The sequence below is a fragment of the Rhinolophus sinicus genome, chromosome 15 (assembly GCF_057876585.1).
Source record: "Rhinolophus sinicus isolate RSI-liver-muscle chromosome 15, RSI-T2T, whole genome shotgun sequence".
Taxonomy (NCBI): Eukaryota; Metazoa; Chordata; class Mammalia; order Chiroptera; family Rhinolophidae; genus Rhinolophus; species Rhinolophus sinicus.
In genome coordinates, this window is record NC_142515.1 from 111,617,592 (window position 1) to 111,641,105 (window position 23,514).

General features: G+C 40.2%; 1 protein-coding gene across 7 annotated transcripts in view; it reads left to right on the forward strand.

The window, feature by feature from the left end:
* The window catches only part of SH3D19 (SH3 domain containing 19), a 141,910-nt gene that overhangs the window by 83,661 nt on the left and 34,735 nt on the right, over positions 1-23,514 (forward strand). For 4 of the 7 annotated variants that reach the window (XM_019722829.3, XM_019722822.3, XM_088792577.1 and 1 more), the window contains 5 exons: positions 10,316-10,356; positions 15,897-15,939; positions 17,922-18,060; positions 18,193-18,346; positions 19,053-20,054. In XM_019722829.3, coding sequence (XP_019578388.3) covers positions 10,316-10,356; positions 15,897-15,939; positions 17,922-18,060; positions 18,193-18,346; positions 19,053-20,054 — 1,379 coding nt within the window. Of the gene's footprint in view, positions 1-10,315; positions 10,357-14,501; positions 14,543-15,896; positions 15,940-17,921; positions 18,061-18,192; positions 18,347-19,052; positions 20,055-23,514 lie in introns of all 7 variants that reach the window. The other 3 variants (XM_074338447.2, XM_088792576.1, XM_019722844.3) reach the window with 1 other exon arrangement.

Here is a 23,514-nt window from a genome sequence, read left to right on the forward strand (position 1 = left end):
TAAAAGTGAGGGAATAAATAAAATGTTACACAAATATATGGCAGTTTCCCTTTGAAGCACTCGTTAACAGCCAGAGACTTGATTTTTTCCAATTTTGTCTTATTAAGCTGATGATTTCTGTATTTTTTACCAAAAGGCACACATGCATTTATCTGTTAAGAATGAATTTTAATTTTCCACCAAGAAATTCAATGCTTATGCTACACCAGGCATTACGCTAGGTACCAAATAAACAAGATCCACTGGGACATGGAGTCTGCCCATGGGGTCTGTGTTAGGACTGTGTTTATGGACTGTGATGTAGGAAACATTTACCTTTAATTTTTCTTTCTTTGTGTAGTGTGACCAAGTGACTCTTTGGATTTCCACTAAGCTTCCTGTGTCCTAATATCCCATCCTAGTCTCCTGTCTGTCGCAGGAGTTTTCCCTGAGCCAGGTTTTCCCTGAATATCTGTAAGGAAGTGTCTGTCCAAAGGGATGTGCCAACCTCTTTTGGCAGAAGCTCTGCTGCGTACAGTTTTTAAAACCAGGATGATAGGTTTTACAGAAGGGTGTGGGTGTTCTATTGTTACTGTAATTGTTTTAAGAACTTCTTTTGATGTTCTTTAATAGTCATTGTTAAATAGGATATAATGGACGAATCAGTTGTTTTTAGGAGGCTTGTTATTTACATGTGATCTAAAATATTTTGTGGTATGGCATCTGAACATACTAAGAGGACTTTACAAATTAACTTAATTTTTAAAAAATTTGCGACAGTTTTTTAAAAATTGAAGTTTTACGTTCAACACCAGTCCAATATGTACATTGCCTAAGAAGTCTATAGTCTAGTAGAGGGAATAATACACCAAAACACCTCGAATACAAGGTAAAAAGTACATGAAAATCCTAATTTTAAGAAAAGCGACATACACACAAATTGTAAGCTCTTTTGTCTGCAGGCTTCTCACTAGACTGTGAGCCTTTTATGGGCAGACTCCATGTCCCAGTGGATCTTGTTTCTTTGGTACCTAGCATAATGCCTGGTGTAGCATAAGCATTGAATTTCTTGGTGGAAAATTAAAATTCATTCTTATGTGTGCCTTTTGGTAAAAAATACAGAAATCATCAGCTTAATAAGACAAAATTGGAAAAATCAAATCTCTGGCTGTTAATGAGTGCTTCAAACGGAAACTGCCATATATTTGTCTAACATTTTATTTATTCCCTCACTTTCTCCTGGCATATAATGGATACCCCATTAGAATTATACTATTCTTTTGATGTCTTTTACTAACAAATAGCTTCTAATTATAAAAATTGAATTATACTGTGTTGCTATATATCCAGAAAAGAGACAATTGGATTTTAGCTCTTTTTTGTCTTCCTATATGTTCTGTGTAAACTTCCTTAGATGATTTTCAGTTGACTGTGGAGTTAAGATATAACCCCAAGAAAGACTTATTCTGGTTATTAATTCCTGGATTCACTCAACAGATGCTACTGAACACAGTTATACATTGGACCCTTAGTAGTTTTCAACGTTTTTTGTGTTCATATTGGAAGAGATTCTGTTTTCACATGTTGCAGTAAATGCCACCTTTCTTAGGTGCTGACTTGACATTATGTCCTAAACCTCTTCTCAAAATAAATTGTACCTGCTCTGCATCATATAACATAACCCATGGGGACCAGTTCTCTCTGATGAAGATCACTGCATGTGACTGTGCAGTATACACTTGGTTTGAAATCTAGCAGCACCCCCGTGAAGACTTGTGCTGCTTATTCGTTGGGAATTACCAGAGGTTTAACTTCTAAAAAGACAGATTCTCAAGATAGCATACCAAAAAAAACCCCCACAAAACTGTGAATAGGCAGAGTTACTGCTGAAATTGCACTAATTGACAAAAAGTACAGTATTTGTTGCCAAATTAGGTGCCATGTTGGAGTCTAATGCACCACCTCTAAGGAAGGGAAACCTGGCCAGTTTTCCATCTACTATTAAAGGAGAGTACTATACTTCATTGAGCATCAGATGCTCATCAAGTTGACGTCTTATATGAAAAATACCTGTTTTTTAAAACATTAGACCCAAACACTTATGGTAAGATGTGAATACAACAAGATGTAGCTGGGAATTGAAACCAGCAGCAAAACGATTCCTGGGGATTTGCTTATTAAATAGATCCTATGTAGGTAAAATCATCTGTGCTATTCAAATTATATTCTCTCTGTGAGTAGGATTGAGTTCACATTAGTTCAATGAGCACACGATACAGTCCCACTGAGTTGTAGTGTAGAAATGAGCAGAACACAGTTTCTCCTTTAGAAGTTTGCAGTCTAATTAGGAAGTCAGGGCATGCCTGTGTGGAAAAAAGAAAAAGGAAAAAAACGACTTCAAGAATCTGGAAGTCTAGGGCAACATATTCTAATTTTAAATGTACTGTAGTTATTATCAGTAGAGTTGAAAGCCTCTTCCAGGACCTTTGAAGACGTTTGTGGAATTTCTTGCTTAACAGAGCTGAAGAAATTTGAAACTCTGCAGAGCTACTGGTCGCCAGGCCCATTTAGTGAAACACATCTTAGGAAGGATGACCTAAAGGAACCGAGATCTGTGTTCTCAATGGGGACAGATAATACAGTATTCATAAAAGCTTGGTCTTTTTCTTCTCTTGACTTTGTTATTGCCTGGGTGTTGAAGGAGGTGTGGTATATGAGAAATATGCATTATGAAATTCAGTTTTAAGTAGTGAATAATAATTGCAACTGAAATGCCAATGGTCAATTATTTGAATTTATAAGGTAGGGTTATGATAACTATAGGCAACTCAACTGGTGTTGGCAGGATAGCTCCCAATATTTCAGCCTCATATAATTATAGAGTATAGAGATTTATTTATTGGAAAATAGGGTAGGAAGTATAACTAACATTTTTGAGACTCTATTATGTGCCAAGGACTGTGCTGCATATTTTATGTAGATTTTTCAGTTTTAGTAACAAGTCAAAAGATAGGCATTAGTATCCTCCTATTACAGGTAAGGAAATGATTCCTTATCAGCAAGTATGGAAATTGGCCAAGCTCACACAGACAGAAAGATAGGTCTCTGGCTGGCTTCAGATTCTGGACTCTTTCTTCCCACTACAGTCATGGTACTCAGGAGGTCCATAAAGTACCCTATTTGCTTTTTCTCTACCTGTCCTCCACATTCTTCATGCTCACCTATAGAACTGTAAATAGAACTCATTTCACACATTTCATAATTGCTAGAATGTGTTCGTGAAACTCATTTAAATATGTATTAGCTTTATTTGTCCTGAAATGAAATGTGTAAGTAAAGGTGGCACACGTGATTTATTTGTCCTTGAAAAAGATTAAGTAGAAAAATACCTGATGTAACTTGATGCTATGTTATAGATCTTAATGATTATAACTGAGCTGTCATGGTGATGAAAAAAATAAGTGAACTCAGAACTCATAACTTTTTTCCCTAAAGCTTTCAGAGTATTAATAGAAGTATTTTGTCATTTTATTACAGTTTTTAACGTTAGCAAAAGCCATTCCACTTGGATCTCACTTCTTTTTTCTTTTTACTAATTTTTATTTTGTAATTCTTAAGAAGGAATTCACCCCTGGCCATACCCAAATTGTAAACTATGGAGGTTCATCAGAGTTTTAGAACAAAAAAAAAATTGTTTTTATTAGTTTCAAGTAACTACACTTGTTCTTATTCTTTTCCATACCCCACAGAGTTTATCAGATCTGGTTTTGCATATTGTGATGATACGCTTTAGACACTATTAAAATGGCATCAAACGTTCTCACACTACATACTATTGCCTTAATTTAGTAGGTAATATTGGGTGATAAAAGTTTGACTAATGCACACACAAGATGAAAATACTTGTGTGTTACATTCTATAACATTATTGCTTTCTATTTTGAGAAGCAAATCAGGGTTGGTCCAAAGCTTTGTTTATAAAAATACATGTGATGATTTATTTTTTTTTGGAAAAGTTAAGGACTTCTGTTTAGTGTAGTCCTGAAATAAGTATCGTTTTTAAAAAGTGTTGGTAATCCTTGATTTCCAAACCCCTGACTTATAAAGGTTCTTTTCATAGAATGACTGACTTTCTATGTTTCTTCATTGAAAGAATCATTTTTTCACCGTAGTATTATCACCATAGAACTATAGTAGTATCACCATCGTACTACTTTTCCAAAACTGTTCTTGGTGCTGGGAATTTTTGTTACTTCTTCTCTCCTCATCACTGCCTTTGTCCTATTCCCTCACATCCAGCCCCCGATTTTATCCCACTACTGTCACCATCCACATGGCTACTAGAAATGGCAAAGCCAGCTTCTTTCCCATCCATATAAATCCTCGGTACTGTGTTTGTTGCCACTAGCTTTAGTGGTTCTCAACTGAGGGCGAGCTTTCCCTCCAAGCAACATTTAGCAACGTATGGAGACATTTTGGTTGTCACACCTGGCAGGGTGTTGGGGGAGGTATGTCTTTGGTATCTAGTAAGGAGAGGCCAAGCATACTGCTAATTATCTTACACAACAACCTCCTCCGCCCGCCTTAACAAAGATCAACAGCACAAAAAGCCTGCAGTAGTTCTACTCAAGTATCAGCTCTATGTTTTCTTCAACTCTCCCAGGGCTAAATTTAGACACCCCTGTTCTAAGCTCCCATAATACTTTGTATAAGATTTTTTTCACATTATGTTTTTACCTTTTATTTGTTGATCTTGGCAACAGGACTGCATACTTCTTGAAGGCAGACATTGTGTATTATTTAGATTAGTGTGCCTAGTTTGGGTATAATGCCAGCTACATAGAGCTCCCAAAGTGAATAAATGCATGCGTGAATAAGACACCCTAGATTTCTCCCTAGTGCCCTCTGGCACTTCCAGAAACCTCCTCTTGTTCCCGTCTGTCTTCTCTTTCCTACCTCCACTGATCATGTATCTTATAAAATATTAGTGTGTCAATCTTATTATCCATATATTTAGTTTCTAATAATGTGGATCTACTCACAATTCAAGACATTACAAATCAGCACTCCAGGGTTTATTCATAGATTCTTCGTTAAAGGCAGGCGTGCCACAGACGCCATGGCTAATGCATACAGACCAGCTGCAGCCGACAGCGCTTGTTCCAGGGATATGTCCTAGACAAATTCCCACTCATTTCCAAAACACTTGGCTGTCATATCCCTGACCCCTGGAATCTTAGTGTTTAACCTGGCTGGTGATGCCAGCTGCCAACGCTGCCCTCTATAACACGTCCCCATTTATCCTCTGGCGTGGCTTTGAGTTCTCTTAGCACGGCTTCTTCATACGCTCTGCTCGAACCGTGCTCATCTGTCTCCTCACTCCTGATCTTTTGCGCCTGCTGCCTGACGCTCCCTCGTCAGAACCTTTCCTCTGACACATTCTTCAGTCCTCAGCCAAGACACACGCCACATGTTGGAAGTCTTTCCTCAGAACTCAAGAGTAAGTAATGTATACCTTCTCTGCGTCCATAGCACCTTGTGCCAGCCCCTATGGACTATGAATAGCAAGGCAGCTGAAAGACTTGTCTTTCTCACTGAGCTCAGAGCCTGTGCTTTCTCGGGGGTCCCTGTGCCTGGCATGTATTGTCCGTATAACAAGGACTGCAGGTATGAGCAAAGGCAAAAACCGCAACAGTCTGGTTCAAACTCTCTTTTGGGAAGTGGAGGTGAGTCAGTGTAAATGTTGAGAGCCCCTGGAGAAGACGGTACAAGGGGATAAAGTTTATACTCACTGGCAGGCGTCTCAGCTTCAGCAAAGGGCTGCACCTCCAGGTCATGTTAGCTTACCTCCTTGCTGAGCTAGTGGCTTTATTCACTGGGGCTTTAATCGTATGCTCAGGCCCTTTATTGAGAGTTTCTGTTTTCTTTTGTTTTTTTCTACAAAGAACGTGTTTTTAAAAATATATTCAGTTGCCTCCGTACACAGAGGGAATTCCCAAACCAGAGATGATGGTGACGATGGGTACGTCCGAGCATTGTTCTGATCCGTGTACCAAACAAGCCAGGTCCAGCAACTTTAGTTACTGGTTTATGAAAACAGGTTTCTTTCCTCACCAAAGAGAGAGGGTGGGGTGGCGGGGGGTAGTAATGACTTTACACTTGGAAACAAGCCATGGCTTGGAAAATTGAATAAATAGTTTTTAGAATCTGTCGTATGATAAATTAAAACATGATTCAAAGGGAAAAGAGAGGTTGGATGTTCTTAGGTGGGGTACAGAATGACCACTGTGGTTCTGCATTGTTGCTATGGTTCTGACAGCCTCAAAATGTCATCCCTGGCAGCTGTTGTTTCTCTGCAATGGCAGAATCTGGCATGAGATGCTATTGTGAAATTTGGGGGGCCAGCTTTATATGTGGGTGTACTTGCCTACATATTGAACTTTGTGGAACATCCAGAAACATTTGCCCATCTACCCGCACCTGAATTACAGACTTCTAGGCTCTAGTCAGACAGTAGTGAATTCACTTACCAATTGTGTGACTGCAGACACGATGCCTAAACTCTAAGCCTCATTTTCTTCATTTGTTCAGTGGATCGTGTGTTTGGCACACGTCATAATAAGCTGTTCTCTACATCATCTTCATCGCTGAAATCTCATCATTAGAAATTCATTTGGTTAAGAAACTTTTCAAAAATGCAATTCCCATTCTTAAAAACACCTTCTTAACTACTAACCTAGGTTCTGTGCAAATGCAGTGGTAGAGAGTGAGTGGTCCTGCAGCACAGACCGAGGAGGGCTTGTTGTAAGAGAGGGGGAAAGGCGAGGATGGGACTCAACAGCTGGAGGGCCCCAGAGCCCTGGAGGAAGATAAGTCACCAGGCAGGTAGACCTGAGACAGTTCTGTCCTGACCCCAGCTTTTGGTTCTCCTCCTCAGGATCTGCAAGCCATTTCCCCTAACCCTTCATTTTCCTCCGGGAAGGGTCTTTGTCGCATTTCAGGAGAGGTTTTATCTGCCCCATTGAGAGAGAATAAGAGTCCCTGCTAATGGGATTGCAGTGCTTGAAGAGTGGAAGGCAGACGATCTGGAGTAACTGCCAAGGGCCAGGACATAGGTTATACGTTTTCGAGTCACATGAAGAGGCAGTTTTGCGGTCTTGTGTTTTGTCATAGAGTGGCCTCAGCTCAGGTTCCCTCTGAACAGCAGAAACCAGAGGAGAGCAAAGTGAATCTTAAAGAAAAACATCTTTTAAAAACAAACTGTTAGGCCTGTGATCTGTATGACATCAGACCCCAAAGGGAGACTCTGTCAAGGGTTATATGTGTTGTCAGAGGTTTTGTGATGCCCCTGAAGATTATGAACAAACGTTAATAATAACATCTCACATTTATTGAACACACGCTTTGTTCCGTGCACTGTGTAAAGTGCTTTAATGGATACTCCCTCTTACGGTTTATAAGAACCTTATGAAGAAGTTGAATTATCTTTGCTTTTATACTTGAGGAATCAAGGGGTCTTAGAGAAGCTAAATAATTTGCACAGTGTCACCCCAACCAGCAAGTGGAGGCACCAGGGGGGGATAGGGACGACTGGACTCCAGAACCAGCTCTCTGCACCAGCAGGCCCCAGAGCCCCTGCTCTGAGCAGTGGTCATGAGGCCATGGTTACTGTCCCAGGGTGGGCATCCTTCCTGAAGGTTCCCAGCTGAGACATGAACCTGATCTTGTGCTGAGGGAGGACTCTCATGAGGTTTTCTCTTAAGACACCTGTAGCCTTGGCTCTGCAGAAAGATGGAGATGAAGGATATCTTCAAAACCACAGCTTTTACATCCATAGCTACATTTGAGATACAGAAATTGTATGCATTGTACAGCCAGGAGGCTACTCCAGCCTCTCCCAAAACTGCTTCTCATGGAGATGCATTTGACCACAGGCCTTCTTTTTTATTTTCCCTGCCATAAAACCTGTTAACCTCTGAAGGAGAACTTTAAAACTTTATAGAGTTTAGAAAATGTGGCTTTAGATATAAGACGGTTAGTTGGTTGGTTTGGTGTATAGATCTAGTCTAAACGTGATACTGCAAATCTTGAGAACTGTAGATCCTGGGCTGACCTCAGTCAAAATTCTATTTTGTGCCAAGGTTTCCACCCCTCCCAACTTTTTATCGAAGTATAACATACAGGAAAGTGCCCAAAGTTACACAGCTCAATGAATTATCACATCTGCTCAGCACCCCTGAAGACCCCCCCATACTAGTTTCTTGGGGCGGCCATAACACAGTGCCACAAACTGGATAACTTAAAACAACAGAAATTGATGGTCTCACAGTTCTGGAGGCCACAAGTCTGAAATCAAGGTGTCAGCAGGGTCATGCTTCCTCTGAAATCCATAGCGAATCCTTCCTTGCCTCGTCTTAGCTTCGGTGGCTTGTGGGCAGTCTTTAGCATTCGTTGGCTTACAGCTGCGTTCCGCCAGGCTGTGCCTTCATTGTCACATGGCACTTTCCCTGTGTGTCCCTGTCCTCACATGGCCTTTTTCTAAGGACAGTTATGCTTGATTAGGAGCCACCCTACTCCAGCATGGCCTCATCTTAACAAATTATACTGTGTTTCCCCGAAAATAAGACCTAGCCAGACCATCAACTCTAATGCATTCTTTGGAGCAAACATTAATATAAGACTGGGTCTTATATTAAAATAAGTCTGGGTCTAATATTAATGTTTGCTCTAAAAGACACATTAGAGCTGATGGTCCAGCTAGGTCTTATTTCCGGGGCAACACGTTACCTGTAATGCCCGTTTCCAAATAGGGTCACACTCTGAGGTACTAGGGGTTAGGAGTTCAACATATCTTTTTTGGGGGTGTCGGGGGGGTTTGACCCAAATACTCCCCATGTTCCACCCAGTCAGTACACTTTCCTCCTTCACAAAGGTAACAAAGGGTGTCTTTAAGTAATAACATCACACCAAATCAATGGTAATAAGCACGGAGATTATGATGTAGACATTCAGTGACGTCCCTCATGCCCTGCCTAGGCACACTGTAGGGAACTTTGGCTTTTTTGTCCTTGCTTCTGAATACTGATTTTGGCTCTTTTAATTATAGTATCTGAGTCAACAGACACGGTAGTAACATGCAGAGACTCTCCAGATTTGCTCCAAGAAGTTTCTCCTAAAACCTTTAGTCAACCTATTTGTGTTTCAGCGCTGCTACCTCTAATATATTACCTTATACTGTTTTTTTCAAGTAGTCATTTACAGAAAACCATCAAGAGCATTTTTTAAAAATCAGTATTGCTTACATTTTTAAATTATGGTTCTAGCTTCATGGTATTGGAGACCTCCTAGAGCTTAATTTTTTTTTCATGTCTGGCAGAATAGTGTATTCTTAAAGTGTCCCTCCCATAAAATACACTGGTATTCTATTGTATCTTCCTGTTGTATCTAGCTAAGAAACACCAAGAGGAGTTATAGATTATCTCAAAAACAAATTTTAAAAGAGTGTAAATTGAAAATAAATACAAATTTAAAAATTCATAGAAAAAGTGAAGAATTTTAATAAGCAAGAAGCTTTTTTTCCCCCCCTAAATCATATCATTAAACTTTAATGGTTATACATTTTTTCTAAATTATTCCAAAAACAATTAGTCCGGCTGGTATGGATAAAAGAAAAAAACAAACAACCCCACAAACTAGTAACATAAACCTTTATAGCCTAGAGGGTTCTGTACAATGAGTGAACAGAGGCTGGGAAAGGGCTGTGACTTGCCCAAGATCACACAGTCAGAGGCAGCCAGGACTGACCACCTATTGAACAGAAACCAAAGTAAGCAGAAGACTTCTAAATGCTGATGTTTTCAATTCTAATCTTAAGAGAAAATGCTGTTGGTCCTTAAGTCAAATTGACTATAAAAAATGATCTATTTTGATCTCAGAAGACAGGAATTCCAATGCCAAACACAAAAGAGATGGGGTGAGGGGAGAGCCCAATGTTCTGAGCACCTTGTAATTGCTACCAGACTTCAAGCATTGTCCAGACGTCACTGGAAGATGCAGTGTGTAGGTGGCTGTAAAAGCGATGTTAAGGCAAAATTTTATTTATGCTACAGATAAACTTCACCAGCCTCCTAACCTCCCATAGAACGTCTTAAATATCAAAGGCAATTTTGAAAAGATTTTTAATTTGTGTTTTGTAAAGAGGATAGACAAGTAATTAATGTATCAAACTTGCTGCTTGATGCCATATTGAGTCTCAGAAATGACCTGGCATGACAAATTATTCTTCTTCAAAAGGATTAATGAATGTTTAATATGTTTTCTTTCTTTCTTTTTCTAGCCAAGGACCCTTGTCATCCATTAGAGCGGTAATCAAGAGATGTAAGTTTGTTTCTTCCTGCTCTGTGTTTTCCTCTGTAATAATTTTAAATGATGGTTTAGATTTCTAGCAAGTGATTGTACTTGATGAATCTTACAAAGAAACCAGTAAGAGCAGCTTCTCCTAAGGAATAATAAACCATTTCAGACATGCAGCTAGTTTTTCAACCGTCTTTTCAACTTTCATTTATTGATAAGCCAGTTCAGAACGATATTTTTCTCTTATAGAACTAAACTGTCAAACATTTTTTTTGGGTTATCTAGTCAATTTCTGTGATCTAATATAAATTTTATGTAACCATTTTCTATAGGTAGAAACATCTGATGGGTTGAAAAAATTATCAAACCCTGTCCTTTTTTATTCATTTACTTCCACAGTATTTTTATTTAATTGTATAAATGCCTATGGAGTTCAGCTCACACTTGCACGTATTAATAGAAGTGCTGAAATAGAGTTCTCTCCAGAATGGCAGATTCATACTTACTAACTTTGCCTCTTGGTTAAAGTTATAAAACTTACTTTTGGGTTTTAACATCCTTTTTAATAAAAGGTTCGGCAAAGATCCCCTTTCCAAATAGAACATGGATTACCTATTTAAAAAAAAAGATAAGGAAGGGGTTTCACATTATTTGAGCTGAGATCACCACCCAAAAAAGAATGTATATTATTTTCAGACACATAATTTATACTATTTAGTATGAATTTAGGATATCCACTGATTGTGAAGAGCATGCATTTGAATTCATTTCAGTGAACAATTTGTAAGTTGGCGATACAGAAAGATATTTCACGTTTCTCCGTGTTTCATTTTTGTTGTTGTCGTTGGTAAATTATAAAAATGTGGGAATGCCACAGTGTATGTTGAAGGGAATTCAGATATGAAAATGAAAATTTCATGATAGCTTTACATGCCTTAGAGTCCTTGGGGTGGAGCGAGAGAAAGGGTAGGGAGAGAATTTAAGTAGGAAATTAGGGTCTGGAAGTTAGGCAAGAATTTATTCCTGGAGATATAGTTTGGAGGTAATTGAGATTATAGGCAAAATCTTGGGAGTAGTCAAACATTTAGGGAGAAAGTGTAGAGAATAAAGAAGATAATAAAGGACAGCATCTTGGGAAATAGTGATGTCTGGGGCCAGGCTGTGCCTTTAAAGTGTCACGGGGCAAAAGATGGCATGACCCAAAAAACGCAACCCTGCCGAGGAGCGCCTCCTCTCACTGAGTCCTGTCTGCTGGCCCCGGTCTTTGTTCTCTGGCTTCTCATCTTTCCTCTCTGGTTTCAGGACTTCTTTGTTGGGGATTGTAATCTGTACCCGACTTCCCACAGATCCTTCGGGATGGATCTCCTTTACCCTGAGGCCCTGTGTCTTGCAAGGCTAAAGGAGAAGGCAGCTATGGAGGAGTGGGCAAAAACGGCTGAAAAAGCATGATCAGTATAATAGAAAAACTAGGCGACTGCTGCGTGTTAGAGGTCAAGGGAAAGAAGGTTTTTGAAAAGAATGAGTGAACCACAAATAGCTCTTGCTGCCTCAGCAAGGTCAGGCAAAGGCGGCAGAGAATAGGTCACTGTGTGTGGCTCTGAGGAGGTCAGCGGTGACCTTTGAGAGAGCAGTTTCAGCAGAACACTGATGTTTGGAAGCCTCACTTCAGTGTGAACAATGAAAGGAATATGTGGCCGTTGGGACAGCTGAGGTAGGCTACTCTTTTATGACCTTGGGTGGTAAACAGGAAAAGGAAGGGCTGTAGCTTGCGAAGGAACCAGGGTCAGGCAGAGAAGAGATCTGAACGTGTTCACAGACTGTTTAGGAAGAGGAAGCTTGGAGGCCTTGGTGGGCAGCAGGGAAGGAATCCGTGGAGAGATCAGACTGAGCCAGAGAGAAGAGGAAATGGGTGAAGAAGCACTAGCAGAGAGGACGGAGGAGGCGAAACAAAGAAAACTGGCTCTGAGGAATCTTGTCTTTAAAACGCTAACCAAGTTGTCTTTTAATTCTTATATGTATGATTCGTATACACTAAGGAACTATTTGTTGATTGTAGTTACTGCTGATGTTTACACAGGAAGGCCAAACAGATCCTCACGTGATACCATGTACGTGCAGAATGAAGAAGAATTGTGTTGTCCCTTATCTTTTTCCGTTTTGCCCATTCTATAAGAAAAAGTTGTAAGCAATTTTTCTTACCCAACCCATTGAAATGTTTGCTTTACCATCCCAGACTCAAGTCATCTAACACTAGCAAGGAGAAAGACTTTACCTTTTTAAGGCGATATTCCTTAAATAGTTGTATTTTAAATTCTTTCATAATGAGTCTGGTTCCCGTCAAGCCTTGAGGTCTTTCTTTTTGCATTTATTCTTAACGAGCCATAGGCTACTTGGGATAAAGATCTTAACAGTGTTCTAACTGGATATGTCTAGAATTTCATGCTTTTCCTTTCATTAACCTTTTAAAAGAGAATTATTCTTTGAGATTCAGATTTAGCTCATAGTCATTGCCTACTGTAAGTCATGAGCTGTTCACCTATATTATAAAATAATGCCCTGCATGGTAGGTGTTGACCTCATTTTACAGAGCGTAGGGACACTGAGTCCCGAGAGGTTAAATGGCTTCACAAGGTGGAGCCGAGATGTGAACTTACACTTCCTGCCTCCAAGGCCATGGATGTTCTTAGTATCATGTCAGATGGATGTAGCTCATACCCAACCTCAAGCAAATGTAGTTAGTGAGTTATCTTTTTATTTTTGTGATTTTCATTGGTAAGGTAGTGAGTGTTACAGCAAGAATGCTTATAATGTAACTTTTCTACCTGTTTATTTCTTCTGATCATCATTTAATGGATGTTTTTGAATGATTTAGAATCAGGACCAGCATCCAGCTCTCCTGGACCCACAAGGAGTTAAACCGCTTCCAGGAACAAACTGCTCCCAGCCCTTCCTGTATTGGGCTGCGTGCTCTGGGATAGTTCATTTAACCTCTCTGTGTCTCAGCCTCCTGGTCTGTAAGGTGGGGGAGGACGATCATGGAGGATCCTTTCATGCATGTCATCCTGTCAGCACTTACATGGATTCTTTATTTGTGCTAATGCTGCAAACCCAGATCTCAATCTTTTATAAACACCTGAGTATGAACTGGTTTTGTGCTTAGCATTTAACCATACGAACTAGGAAAGTTTGAAAATCATTCTTTGAAACGATATAGCTTTAGCTGGAAATACTGCCTTTGTTCCGTGGCCTGACTCCAGGATGCATGCGAGATGAGCAGCTGCGGTAGGGATTGCAAAGAGCATGTTGCTCTGTATGGGCATTGGTAGCACATTCCAATTTCCTGGCAGCAGCTACATGAAATCTGTTTAGTCGGGGAAAGCGAGAATGAGATTGAGCGGGCAGTTAAGAAATTAGCAGGAAGAGTGTGACATACTCACTACATGAAAATCTGCCATGAAAAGCTAAAGTGTTTCTAGCTGCTAAACTTGCTCACCACTGACAAAAAGTGCCAGCCATTCTGAAAGGATCAAGAGAGAAAAGAGATTTCATAGATGAATGAATGTGTGTGTGTGTGTGGGGGGTGGATCAGAGTAGGAGAGGGGAAAGCCGTGCTTCTCCAAGGATGTGGAGATCTGGAAGTATGATCGGAAGACCTGCTCACCCCTCATCTGCTCCATTCAGAGCAGGAAGGCCACTCTGCTAATGAGGCGGTGAGGTGGGGGTTGTTACTAATGACCTTGTGAAGGGGCAGAAGCAAGTGAAAAGCCCCTGATTTAAAAGAAAATGGACTACTGAATTGCCTTTTAAGTGTTAGTCTTATCTTAAAACTGATTCCTATTGAAGTAGCAAATTGATTTTGCAAAATGGTTTTTAGATCTTTTTTGCACTGTCGTTAAGATCTATAGGTAGATTTTTTTTTTTTTTTATTGTGGTTATGTGTGTGGATATCCTGGTCTGTACAAACAAGACATGTCTTTGCCTCAAGGTACTTCTTTACTCCCTGAAACTATGATTCGTCAACTTTTCCTTTCTGTTGAAGTGTGCGGAGTGGAGAAAAACAGTGGCATGGCAAGATACCCGTAGTCTTGCTCGTGAATTCCTGTTAGAGCATAGGCAACTCTTTTTTTTCTCCCTTTCCTCTTCTGTAACCCCTTCTTTTTTTCCCTTAGCACTCATGAATAGTGCACAGCAAAAATGCCCCGTGGAAGAGGTACGTTTGTGACAATAAATAACATGCTGTCTTTTGCAAGCGCTGTGCCTGCTGATTCTGGCTGTAGAGGTGGTGCTGATGTGATGGCAGCACACTCAGTGAGCCTCTGACTTAATGAAACTGTTCTTACAAATCAGACGTACCACTTTACCCTCTCTGTCCTCCTATTCCAGTAGCCCAAATGCACCTCAGCTTGGGGTAACTCTTGATAAAAATGTTAACAGTCAAACCAGTTGGTGATATGAATACAGGACATCCTCTAAATCGAGATCCAAGGTTTTTGATTTCAAAGGTTGAGTTTGCCAACCCAGAGTAGATTCAGCCGTCACAGCTCCAACGCCAACCTAAATTCTATTCCCACCTTCCACCTCCATCCCCGCCTCCCTCGCTTTGTTAGTCTCCTTGTTCAGAGAGAATAAGAAGTTAATAGGAGGGGAAAAGTAAAGATTCATACCTGCAACGTTTTCAAATCAGAAGAATTGAGAAAATAGAGAATTGGAGAGATATGAAGGCAACTGGTAGAAATAGTGTATATCTGAAACAAGTTCCCTTTGTGCATAACTCATTACACTATAGTATTTGAAAAAATTTTAAAAAGATATCTTTGGAATGTGTTCCTTGAAACTAGGGATAATATTCTGTATTGAACATATGTGTAATATGTGACCCTATATGTGACATATTTTGCAGGTCATCTAATTAAGATGTAATTTAATTTTAAAATCAATTTTGAAAAAAAAATTAAATGATTTAATTTTTGAGTTTGAGGTTTGAAGGGAAAGTCAGTGCTGCATGCATAGTAATATATGCTACAAACATGTTTATAAAAATGATTTGAACATTCTTTGCATTTATTATCTCTTAATTTACAAGGTTTTAAAATTCCAGAAAAGTTAGAAAATAGATGAAAATTTGACCACCTTCACTCCCTCTACAATAGAGTTATAAACATACATTACAGAAGTATAGTCATGGATCAGAATAGGTATTAAAAACATTTTTCTGCCCATTGTTATATTTCATGTCGTTGTAATGCTTTTATCATGCAATTTCAACTTAAAGCTGTCTTCTTTTCTCTGTTCATTCTTTAAATTATTTTCAGAACTGCAGAATATGCTTTGGGGAGTTTTTGAAATCTATGTTTTCTTATGAAATTCAAATATATAACTATAATTAACTTTACCCCATATGAAAAAATCATTTTGATTTGCTTTTCTACTATGAATGTTAAAATCCATACATTCTATATGATGTCAAGTACAAGTTAATTTTTTCCAATAATATACCCTATAAAATTTAAACCTTTATTTATGTGCTAATTTTATACTATATCAGTTTATTCTTTCTTTTATAGCTTCTCGGACTTCTATTCAGAGTGAGCTTCATCGAGATAGGAGGTATGGTTATATTTATAATAGGGGCATATGTTCTGTTAATAATGAAATAAAAGTGTGTTATCAGTTAGCAAATTAAATCTTTCTCTTTCATAAACAGTATAGTATAGCATTCTGCTTCATCAGTACATTTCCTGAATTAATCTGTAAGTTTGAATGATGAAGACTTTTCTTGAGAGAGGAAGCAATACAAACCTGAAAATGTTCTTTTGACAGTAATTATTTACTGACAGCAATTTTAAAATGTTTATTAAGCAACTGCTATGTGTAAAGCATTGTCGGAACGGCTTCAAAGAAATGCTTTGTGTCTCATAGCTACTTAGTAAATGTCACATATGCGTAGATAAACGGATGGATGACAGGATAGAAAATTGAATCAAAGGATAAAAGAAACGATGCAGGCAGGCTGGATAGATAGCTAAATGAATAAATGGCTAGATGGGTGGGTGGAGAAAGAGAAGAGGGAAGGAGGGAGGAATGAGTCACCGGATAGGTAGAAGAAAGGACCAATAGACAGGCAGATAGAAAGTTGAATGGATAGAAAGGTAGACAGGTAGATAAATAGATGGATGGGTTTTATAAGACATGGTCCCTGCTTTCAAATTTCTTGCACTATAATATAGGGGACTGAAGAACAAGGACTTTGAAGTTTGACATTACCAAGTTCAAATCCTGACTTGACTGTCTTACCATGTGACCTTGGGCAAGCTACTTAACCTTTCTTAGCTTCAATATCCCCATCTTTAAAATGGCGCTAACCGTACCTATCTCATAAGGTTGTCATAAGGATGGGTGCATGTAGAGTGGTTAACATTTATTAACTAGTAACTCTTATTATTTAGTTAGACAAAAGCAATAATCAGAGGTTCTTAGGTAATGCCATTCACATTTAATCAGTGAGCAGGTTTTACTGTTTCACAGGTTAGCATGAGAGTGTGTATTTATGCACAATTTTGAAAATGGCAGTGCTTTTTGTTTTTATTTTCCATCGAGTGCTAGAGAAAGGAAGAGGGTATCGTCATCCCTATTTGTTAGATGAGAAAATTGAGGCTCAGAGAGGTTGATTGATTTGCTGAGTCACACAGTTGGTGTTTGTTAGGAAATCAGGTTGAAGGTAGGATTTGTACATTGAACTATAGAATGAAGTTCAGAAAATGATGAAAGAAGCCATGCCTAAATCACTGTGACTCCTCAGTATTCAAGATTAATCATCACATTTGTATACAGAACTGACAAGGAACACAGACACACACATCAGAGTCTAGAAGTGAAAATATTAACACGTTGTGTACGGATCACGAGAATCTTCACGAGGGATTTAAACCCCGCCGTACGCAACGTGTTAACACTAAACACTTAAAAATCACTTTGAATTGGGACAGAGATAGAGTGAGGAGAAAGAGGATATTCTAATTATATGGTATCATTTCAGAGTATATACTTTATAATAACAGAAAGATAAACAATTCTAATTGACCAGTGCACTTTTCTACCTTATGGGGGTGCCAAAACAATGTGTACACATGACTTGTATTTATCTTTTATTATGGGTATATATTGAGTATTACAATTTTAATACCGTTTTTTTTCCCCCTTTCTTAAAATGTGTATACATTTGTTTTTTTGGCACCCTCGGTATTTATGTTTGTGCTATAGACTAGATAGCAGAGCCCTAGCATGAAGAGATTGTATGGGCCTTACTTAGTCCTTATTCTTATCAACCAAGGCAGAGCCAAGAGTGCTTAGGGTACATCTCTAACTTTTTGAGGCCAAAATCATAGAGGATCACTCTCACTTGATCCCTTGAAGCTGGCCTGGCTGTACTATTAGAGACAGCCACGCCAGACAGGTCATTTCTGTGACTATGGTCGTTCTTATGTAACTTTTTTTGGGTGGTAGTTGTTTTCATGAATCTGTAAACATTTGCAAATAGACAATAGCTTGTTACCAACCTGCAAATTCTCACTGAGGCTTCTGTCTGCTAGGCGCCCAGAGATCACCATTGTGGCAGCTGAGCCACTGAGGCGGGCCTCGTGGTTTGCAGGAGCCCCACCCCCAGGACTGGGATTCCCCCCATCCTCTGCAGCAGGTCCTTGGAGGCCCAGTGAGCTGGTTCCTGCTGAGGTGAATAAGTACCATGTTATCTCTTTGCATTTCACTTTTAAAATGAAGTTCAAAGATAAGAACAGATAAAGTGAGACTATTAACATGTTGGCTATTGCCCATAGATGTTTAAAATCATTCTCTATTTTGCAGCTCCCACCATCTTATGAGCAAGTCATAAGAGAAATCAACCAAGTTCAAGTTAATACCACAAATAATAATAATGCTGCTGCCAGTCCAAGGCACACTAGTACTTCTGCAACTCAGACTGACTTTTCAGAAGAAATAGACAACCATCTGCCTCAAAGTAATGCAAGTAATTTGTCTCCCCTAATTCTGACCTAGTTCTAGGGAAGTAATCAGTAGGCTCCAGCCTTTACAATAATTTGCAATTTGTACGTAATTCATTGAGCTCTGCTTCCCACTCAGTATGATCGTGTACGCTTGCTTTATTTGTGTTTGCTGTGATTATTATAAGAGCTCGTTCTCACAAGCCACAGCCCGAGTCTCTTGGGTTCACCCTAGTTCACATCACAAAAATATCATCCTTTTAACTCGTGGTTGGTATTTCTATTGATGGCCTTTATTCCCATTGAGAAAGATGTTATATTTAGCAACTGCAACTTGATAGGATGCTGAAGGTGATGGTCCTATTAGGCTCTTAAAAAGTATTGTATTAGGATGACAGATGAGTAAAGCAAGAATTGTCAGACTTTTGACAATGAGAGAAGTGGTTCACGTGGTAAGTATCCTGAGAATGAGAAATTTAATGGTGTTTTGAAATGTTGTGTAGTGACTATTTCCTATATGAACAGGTATAACTTGAAGAACCCTCCTGTAGGAAATTGAGTATAAACATTTCCCCGCTGATTTTGGAATTACCTTTTTTCACTAATTAAGGAAACCAAAATCTCTTGCTATTCTACATGGATATTTTTAAAAATCTGTGCGCCTTCTCTTATTTTCCCTTTTAAACTAGAACGTTACAACTTCTTTTTGTTTTGATCTGGTAGCATTACAGGCACCTCTCAAACCTCTTCAGCTCCCCCCAGCGGTCTCAGCCAGCGATCCGCCAACCAATGTGGCGCCTTTCATAGTCTGTGACATTTCTGAAAAGCGGAATTGTCCAGAAAACCCCGGTGCTACAAGATGTCCGGTGCCAAAACCAAGAACAAAAAGCAACCTCAGACCAATAGCCAGAGACACCCCCATTAAAGAGCAGAATCACCAGAAAACCAGCCCGGCGGCCCCAGAAGAGGCGCCCTCCCCGGGCCGGCCCCAGTCCCTGTTGGACAGCACCAGCACCTTGCAGAGTCAGGCAGGGATGGACACTATGAACACAGAACAAAGCCAAAATAGTGTTTCCAGAGTCAAAGCCTTTGACAGTCACACAAGTACAGAAACCTCAGGGCTGCCCAAGAAACCAGAGATTGCGCCCCGCGCACTCCGCCCACGGTCTACTGTTTCCTCAGGGAAACACTCGGTGGCTCCCAAACCCGCTGCCAGTAGAGCTTCCGGAGAATTGGACTCCTGGAATGAAAACAGACTCAAGGTGGCCTCCAGGGAAGGGCTCACCCCACACTTTCCACGGAGAGAAGCCGGGAGCATCCCAGTAACCAAACCTGAATTGCCAAAGAAACCAAATCCTGGCCTTATACGAAATGTTAATCCTGAGATTCTGGGAGGAGGGCCCGTGGCTGAGAGCCCTGCCAGCGGGAAGATAGTCCCAATTCCTGCTCCTCGGCCACCGCTGCCCAAGAAATCAGTTTCCTCAGAAAACCCCACCTGTGGGGCAGCTTTGCTGAAACCAGTCACTGTTCCTCCCCGACTCCCCGTGGTGTCCCACGCCAAAGCGTTCAGGTCACTGAGCGAAGGACCCTCAGCCAACCCGCCAGTTCCAGGTGTGCAAAGCAAGCCGCCGGAGGACGTGGACCTCATCAGCTTCGGTGACGATGTGTTACCCATCCCATCCGGGAACCTGGGTGAAGACTCTGTTGGTCCAGAGATGGTTCTGGGTGAGTAAAAATCAGAAGTGGAGGGGAATCTAAACTCATGATAGCATATCTTCAATGGCACTTGTTTTTGTTTCTAGTAGGTAAATTATTGAGGTATATATGTGCATGTGTGTGCACATGTGTGCATACAGGCAGAGAGAAACAGATTAAGAAACACGGAGCTGGACAGGAGATGGAAACAAAGGGGAGGGAAGATATGGGATGGGGAGATGGAGACAGAGAAAGGGGGGACACACACATTGATTACTACTATATGAGCCAGGAATGAGCGGATTGGGACTAGGGAATAAACGAGACGTGAGGCTGGCTCCCTTCCTCTAGCAGGTGGAGATTCAGGCTTTAGAAAGGTGCGGGGGAGCTTCTTACAGATGGGAAGGCATGCAGGGACCCCAGAGGGGCTCCTTGGATGGCAGCAGCCCGCTGGCAGTGCCAGGAGAGGGACCAGCCTGGGGAGGCCTCTGGCAAGAGCAGTGCGAGGAATGAGGACCCAGCCATATGTTGTAAATTTTTTTTCCCCAAATCTTCACAGAACCTCTTCCCTTGGGAATGCAAAGTTTTGTAAATAAAATATAACAGATGTAAGCTTCCTGCCAACATCGGGACAATTAAATTTCCCAAGAGGCAGGGAATATTTTTTTTTTCCTCACAACATTCAGATGGAGGGTGTGACGGTAAAGCTTATCTTTGCTTTGTCAAACTAAGCTGCTCTGCTTGTCGTTAATAAGATTCCTTTTACTGCTGTTTACTTATTTGGGTAGAGTTGGTGAACAGAAAATCTTGATAATATTTTCAAAAGGTTAGTTGTCACCTTATGAATGGTTAACATGTATCAAAATGGTATAAGCTCTGTGATTCAAACCCAGATTCTGCACAGCACAGTTGTATTTTAAATGATAACAAACATATTTATTAAATATTTATCATGCATACAACATGGTAACTGGCTGTAGCATGCCTCTTGTCCATAAGGAGTGGAAGGAAAAATGTTAGAATATATTGAGTTTCTGCAGGGTTCCAAGCCCTCTGCTAGATACCTGACACACATTATTTCATCTAATACTTACAGTAACCCTCTGCAAGGTATCGTTAGCCTCAATTTGCAGATGACGAAAATGAGGCTGAGAGGTATCAATGGGTAACTTGCCCAGTATTACAAAACTACAATTTTTCAAGGCAGGATTCAACCTCAATATTTTATTCTAAGTCTAGTTTATTTTTCACTATATCATGTTGCTCCATTTCATGAATCCTTAAACCCAACGACATGTTAAAAACTTTTCAAGTCTTTGTCCTATCATGTTCTTATTTAAACCTTTTTGATGTTACAAGGCTCAGGATAGCACAGGGATGAGTAAATCCAACAGCCGGAAGCTGTTCAGGGGTAGAAGCAGTACAGGCCAAAGAAATACCTCCTTTTTGTAGAACCTCGTAGATTCTGTGGGGATGGCAACTTGGTTAATAACTACTGAGAATTTATTCTGTGTCATTAAGCAGATAATTACAGTCATCTCCAAAAAAGGAAGGTCAACGGTATGCATTCAACATAAATACAGTCTCATGCTTCATCCTCAGCCTTTTCTGTTTTTTGATTTCTACCGCTTCATTGTACAACATGTAATTATCGAGGCAGTCTTGTAGCGAAATGTGTAGTTTGCTTGCCCTACCAGACTTTAACCATTGCTCTTGGCTGTGGAGTTATACTGAACTAAACGCTTTCTCTTCTTTCTAAACCTGCTCCTCTTCCTGTATTCTGCACCTCACTTAGCGACACCATCACACATCCAGCCTTCCCTAGAGAAGAGTCCTAGAGATCATCCTTGAGTCTTCACACCTGTAGCACAGTGGCTGGTTGTTTGGACTTGGAGTCAGACTGGTCGAGGTCTCCCACGTAATTGGTATGTGACCGTGGGTAATTTACTTAACTCTGTGAGTGCCTCGGTTTCCTCATCTATAAAACACGATAATAATACTCCTCGTAGAGGAACTGCAAGGATTGCATGTGATTCTGCAGGAAAGCCCTATCACGTTGTCTGAAACATGGTACGTGCTCATTAGGTTGCGCTGATTGTTGCTTCCTGTGTTTTACATCCAGGTAGTTAACCAACTCCTGCTGGTTTTACCTTCTGAATAGTTCCTGAGTCTTCGTCTCAGTTCCATCCTTCCTGCTGCTGCCCCACGTTAGGCCTTTATGCCCAGGTTATTGCAGTGGAGTCCCTGCTTCTTCCTCAAACCCATCTTGTGGCTACCCAAGCGATTTTACTGGCATGTTCATTGGACCTTGTTGCTTCCCTGACTATTGTCCTCTAGAGACCCCCAGGGTCACCTCTGAATTCCTCAACATGCAGAGGGGTTTTTGTTTATTTATTGATTTGGGCTTTGTGCCTTTTTGATGGGATATCAGTATCATTTACTGTCTTTATAAATAAAGGATTATGGTCTCTTTGTGAAACCTTGCTTAATCATCCTGGCATCAACCAGAAACTGGCAGAGGAGCATAGGAGAAAGGAGAGAAACTCACAAATATGTTTCTCCTTCTCTTTCTCTTCCCTCAAAAATAAAGGAAATCTAATAAAACAGTTTTCATTAAATGAAGTTGCTGTATTAATCTCAGGAAATAGAGATCAGAAAATACTGAAGTTATGAAAACATTGTAGAGATTAGAAAAATTATTAAAGGAAAACTCATAAAACAGCAATTTAATATTGGATTCATTTTGTGGGTAGAATGCCGTCCAGGTTAATGTAATGGAGCTGAGAGGTACTAGCAATTCTTCACACCTTTACAAATCATACCCAGTTGTCAAAAAAAAGGCAGAATGCTTCCGCTGTCAGCCCCATTACACAGACCAGAGTCATAGTCTAGCAGCCAATTCCTGCTATTAACAGAACTCAAGGGAAAGAAATGACAGAAAGGCAAGCCAAGGATGGTGAAACTAATTATGATGACAAGCATATTATTAGAGACAGGTAATGGGCAGAAAACTACATTATCATCAATGTTTTTCTCAGCCCACTAATGAAGAGCATGTGGATATAGGTGTGAAGGGGCCTGCTTGTTTGGCAGCAGGTGGAGAATAATTGGCGGGGGTTGTGAGGGGCTAGAAGGCGGGCAGAATAAACACTGCAAATAAAAGTAGAGAAAATGCCACTGACTTTCCTTACATTTAGATAGGAGATTCTTTTGGAAGTGCTTTGTGTTTTTCTATAGAAGCAAGAACAAACAGTCTGTGATAGAGAGACTTACGGCACTGCAGTTGTGAGAATCTGATTAGCCTGTGAATCTTTTCCCACCCTTGAAAAGAGCCCTTGAGCTCGTGAATGCACAATTGGAGGTGATTTCCAGAGCCTATTCCTGGACCCCAGATTAAGGACTTCTACCACAAAATGTTGGCGATAACATTCAGTGGACTGCTGAAATAGATACGGTGTATTGTGCAGTAAATCAAAAGGAGATAGACCAC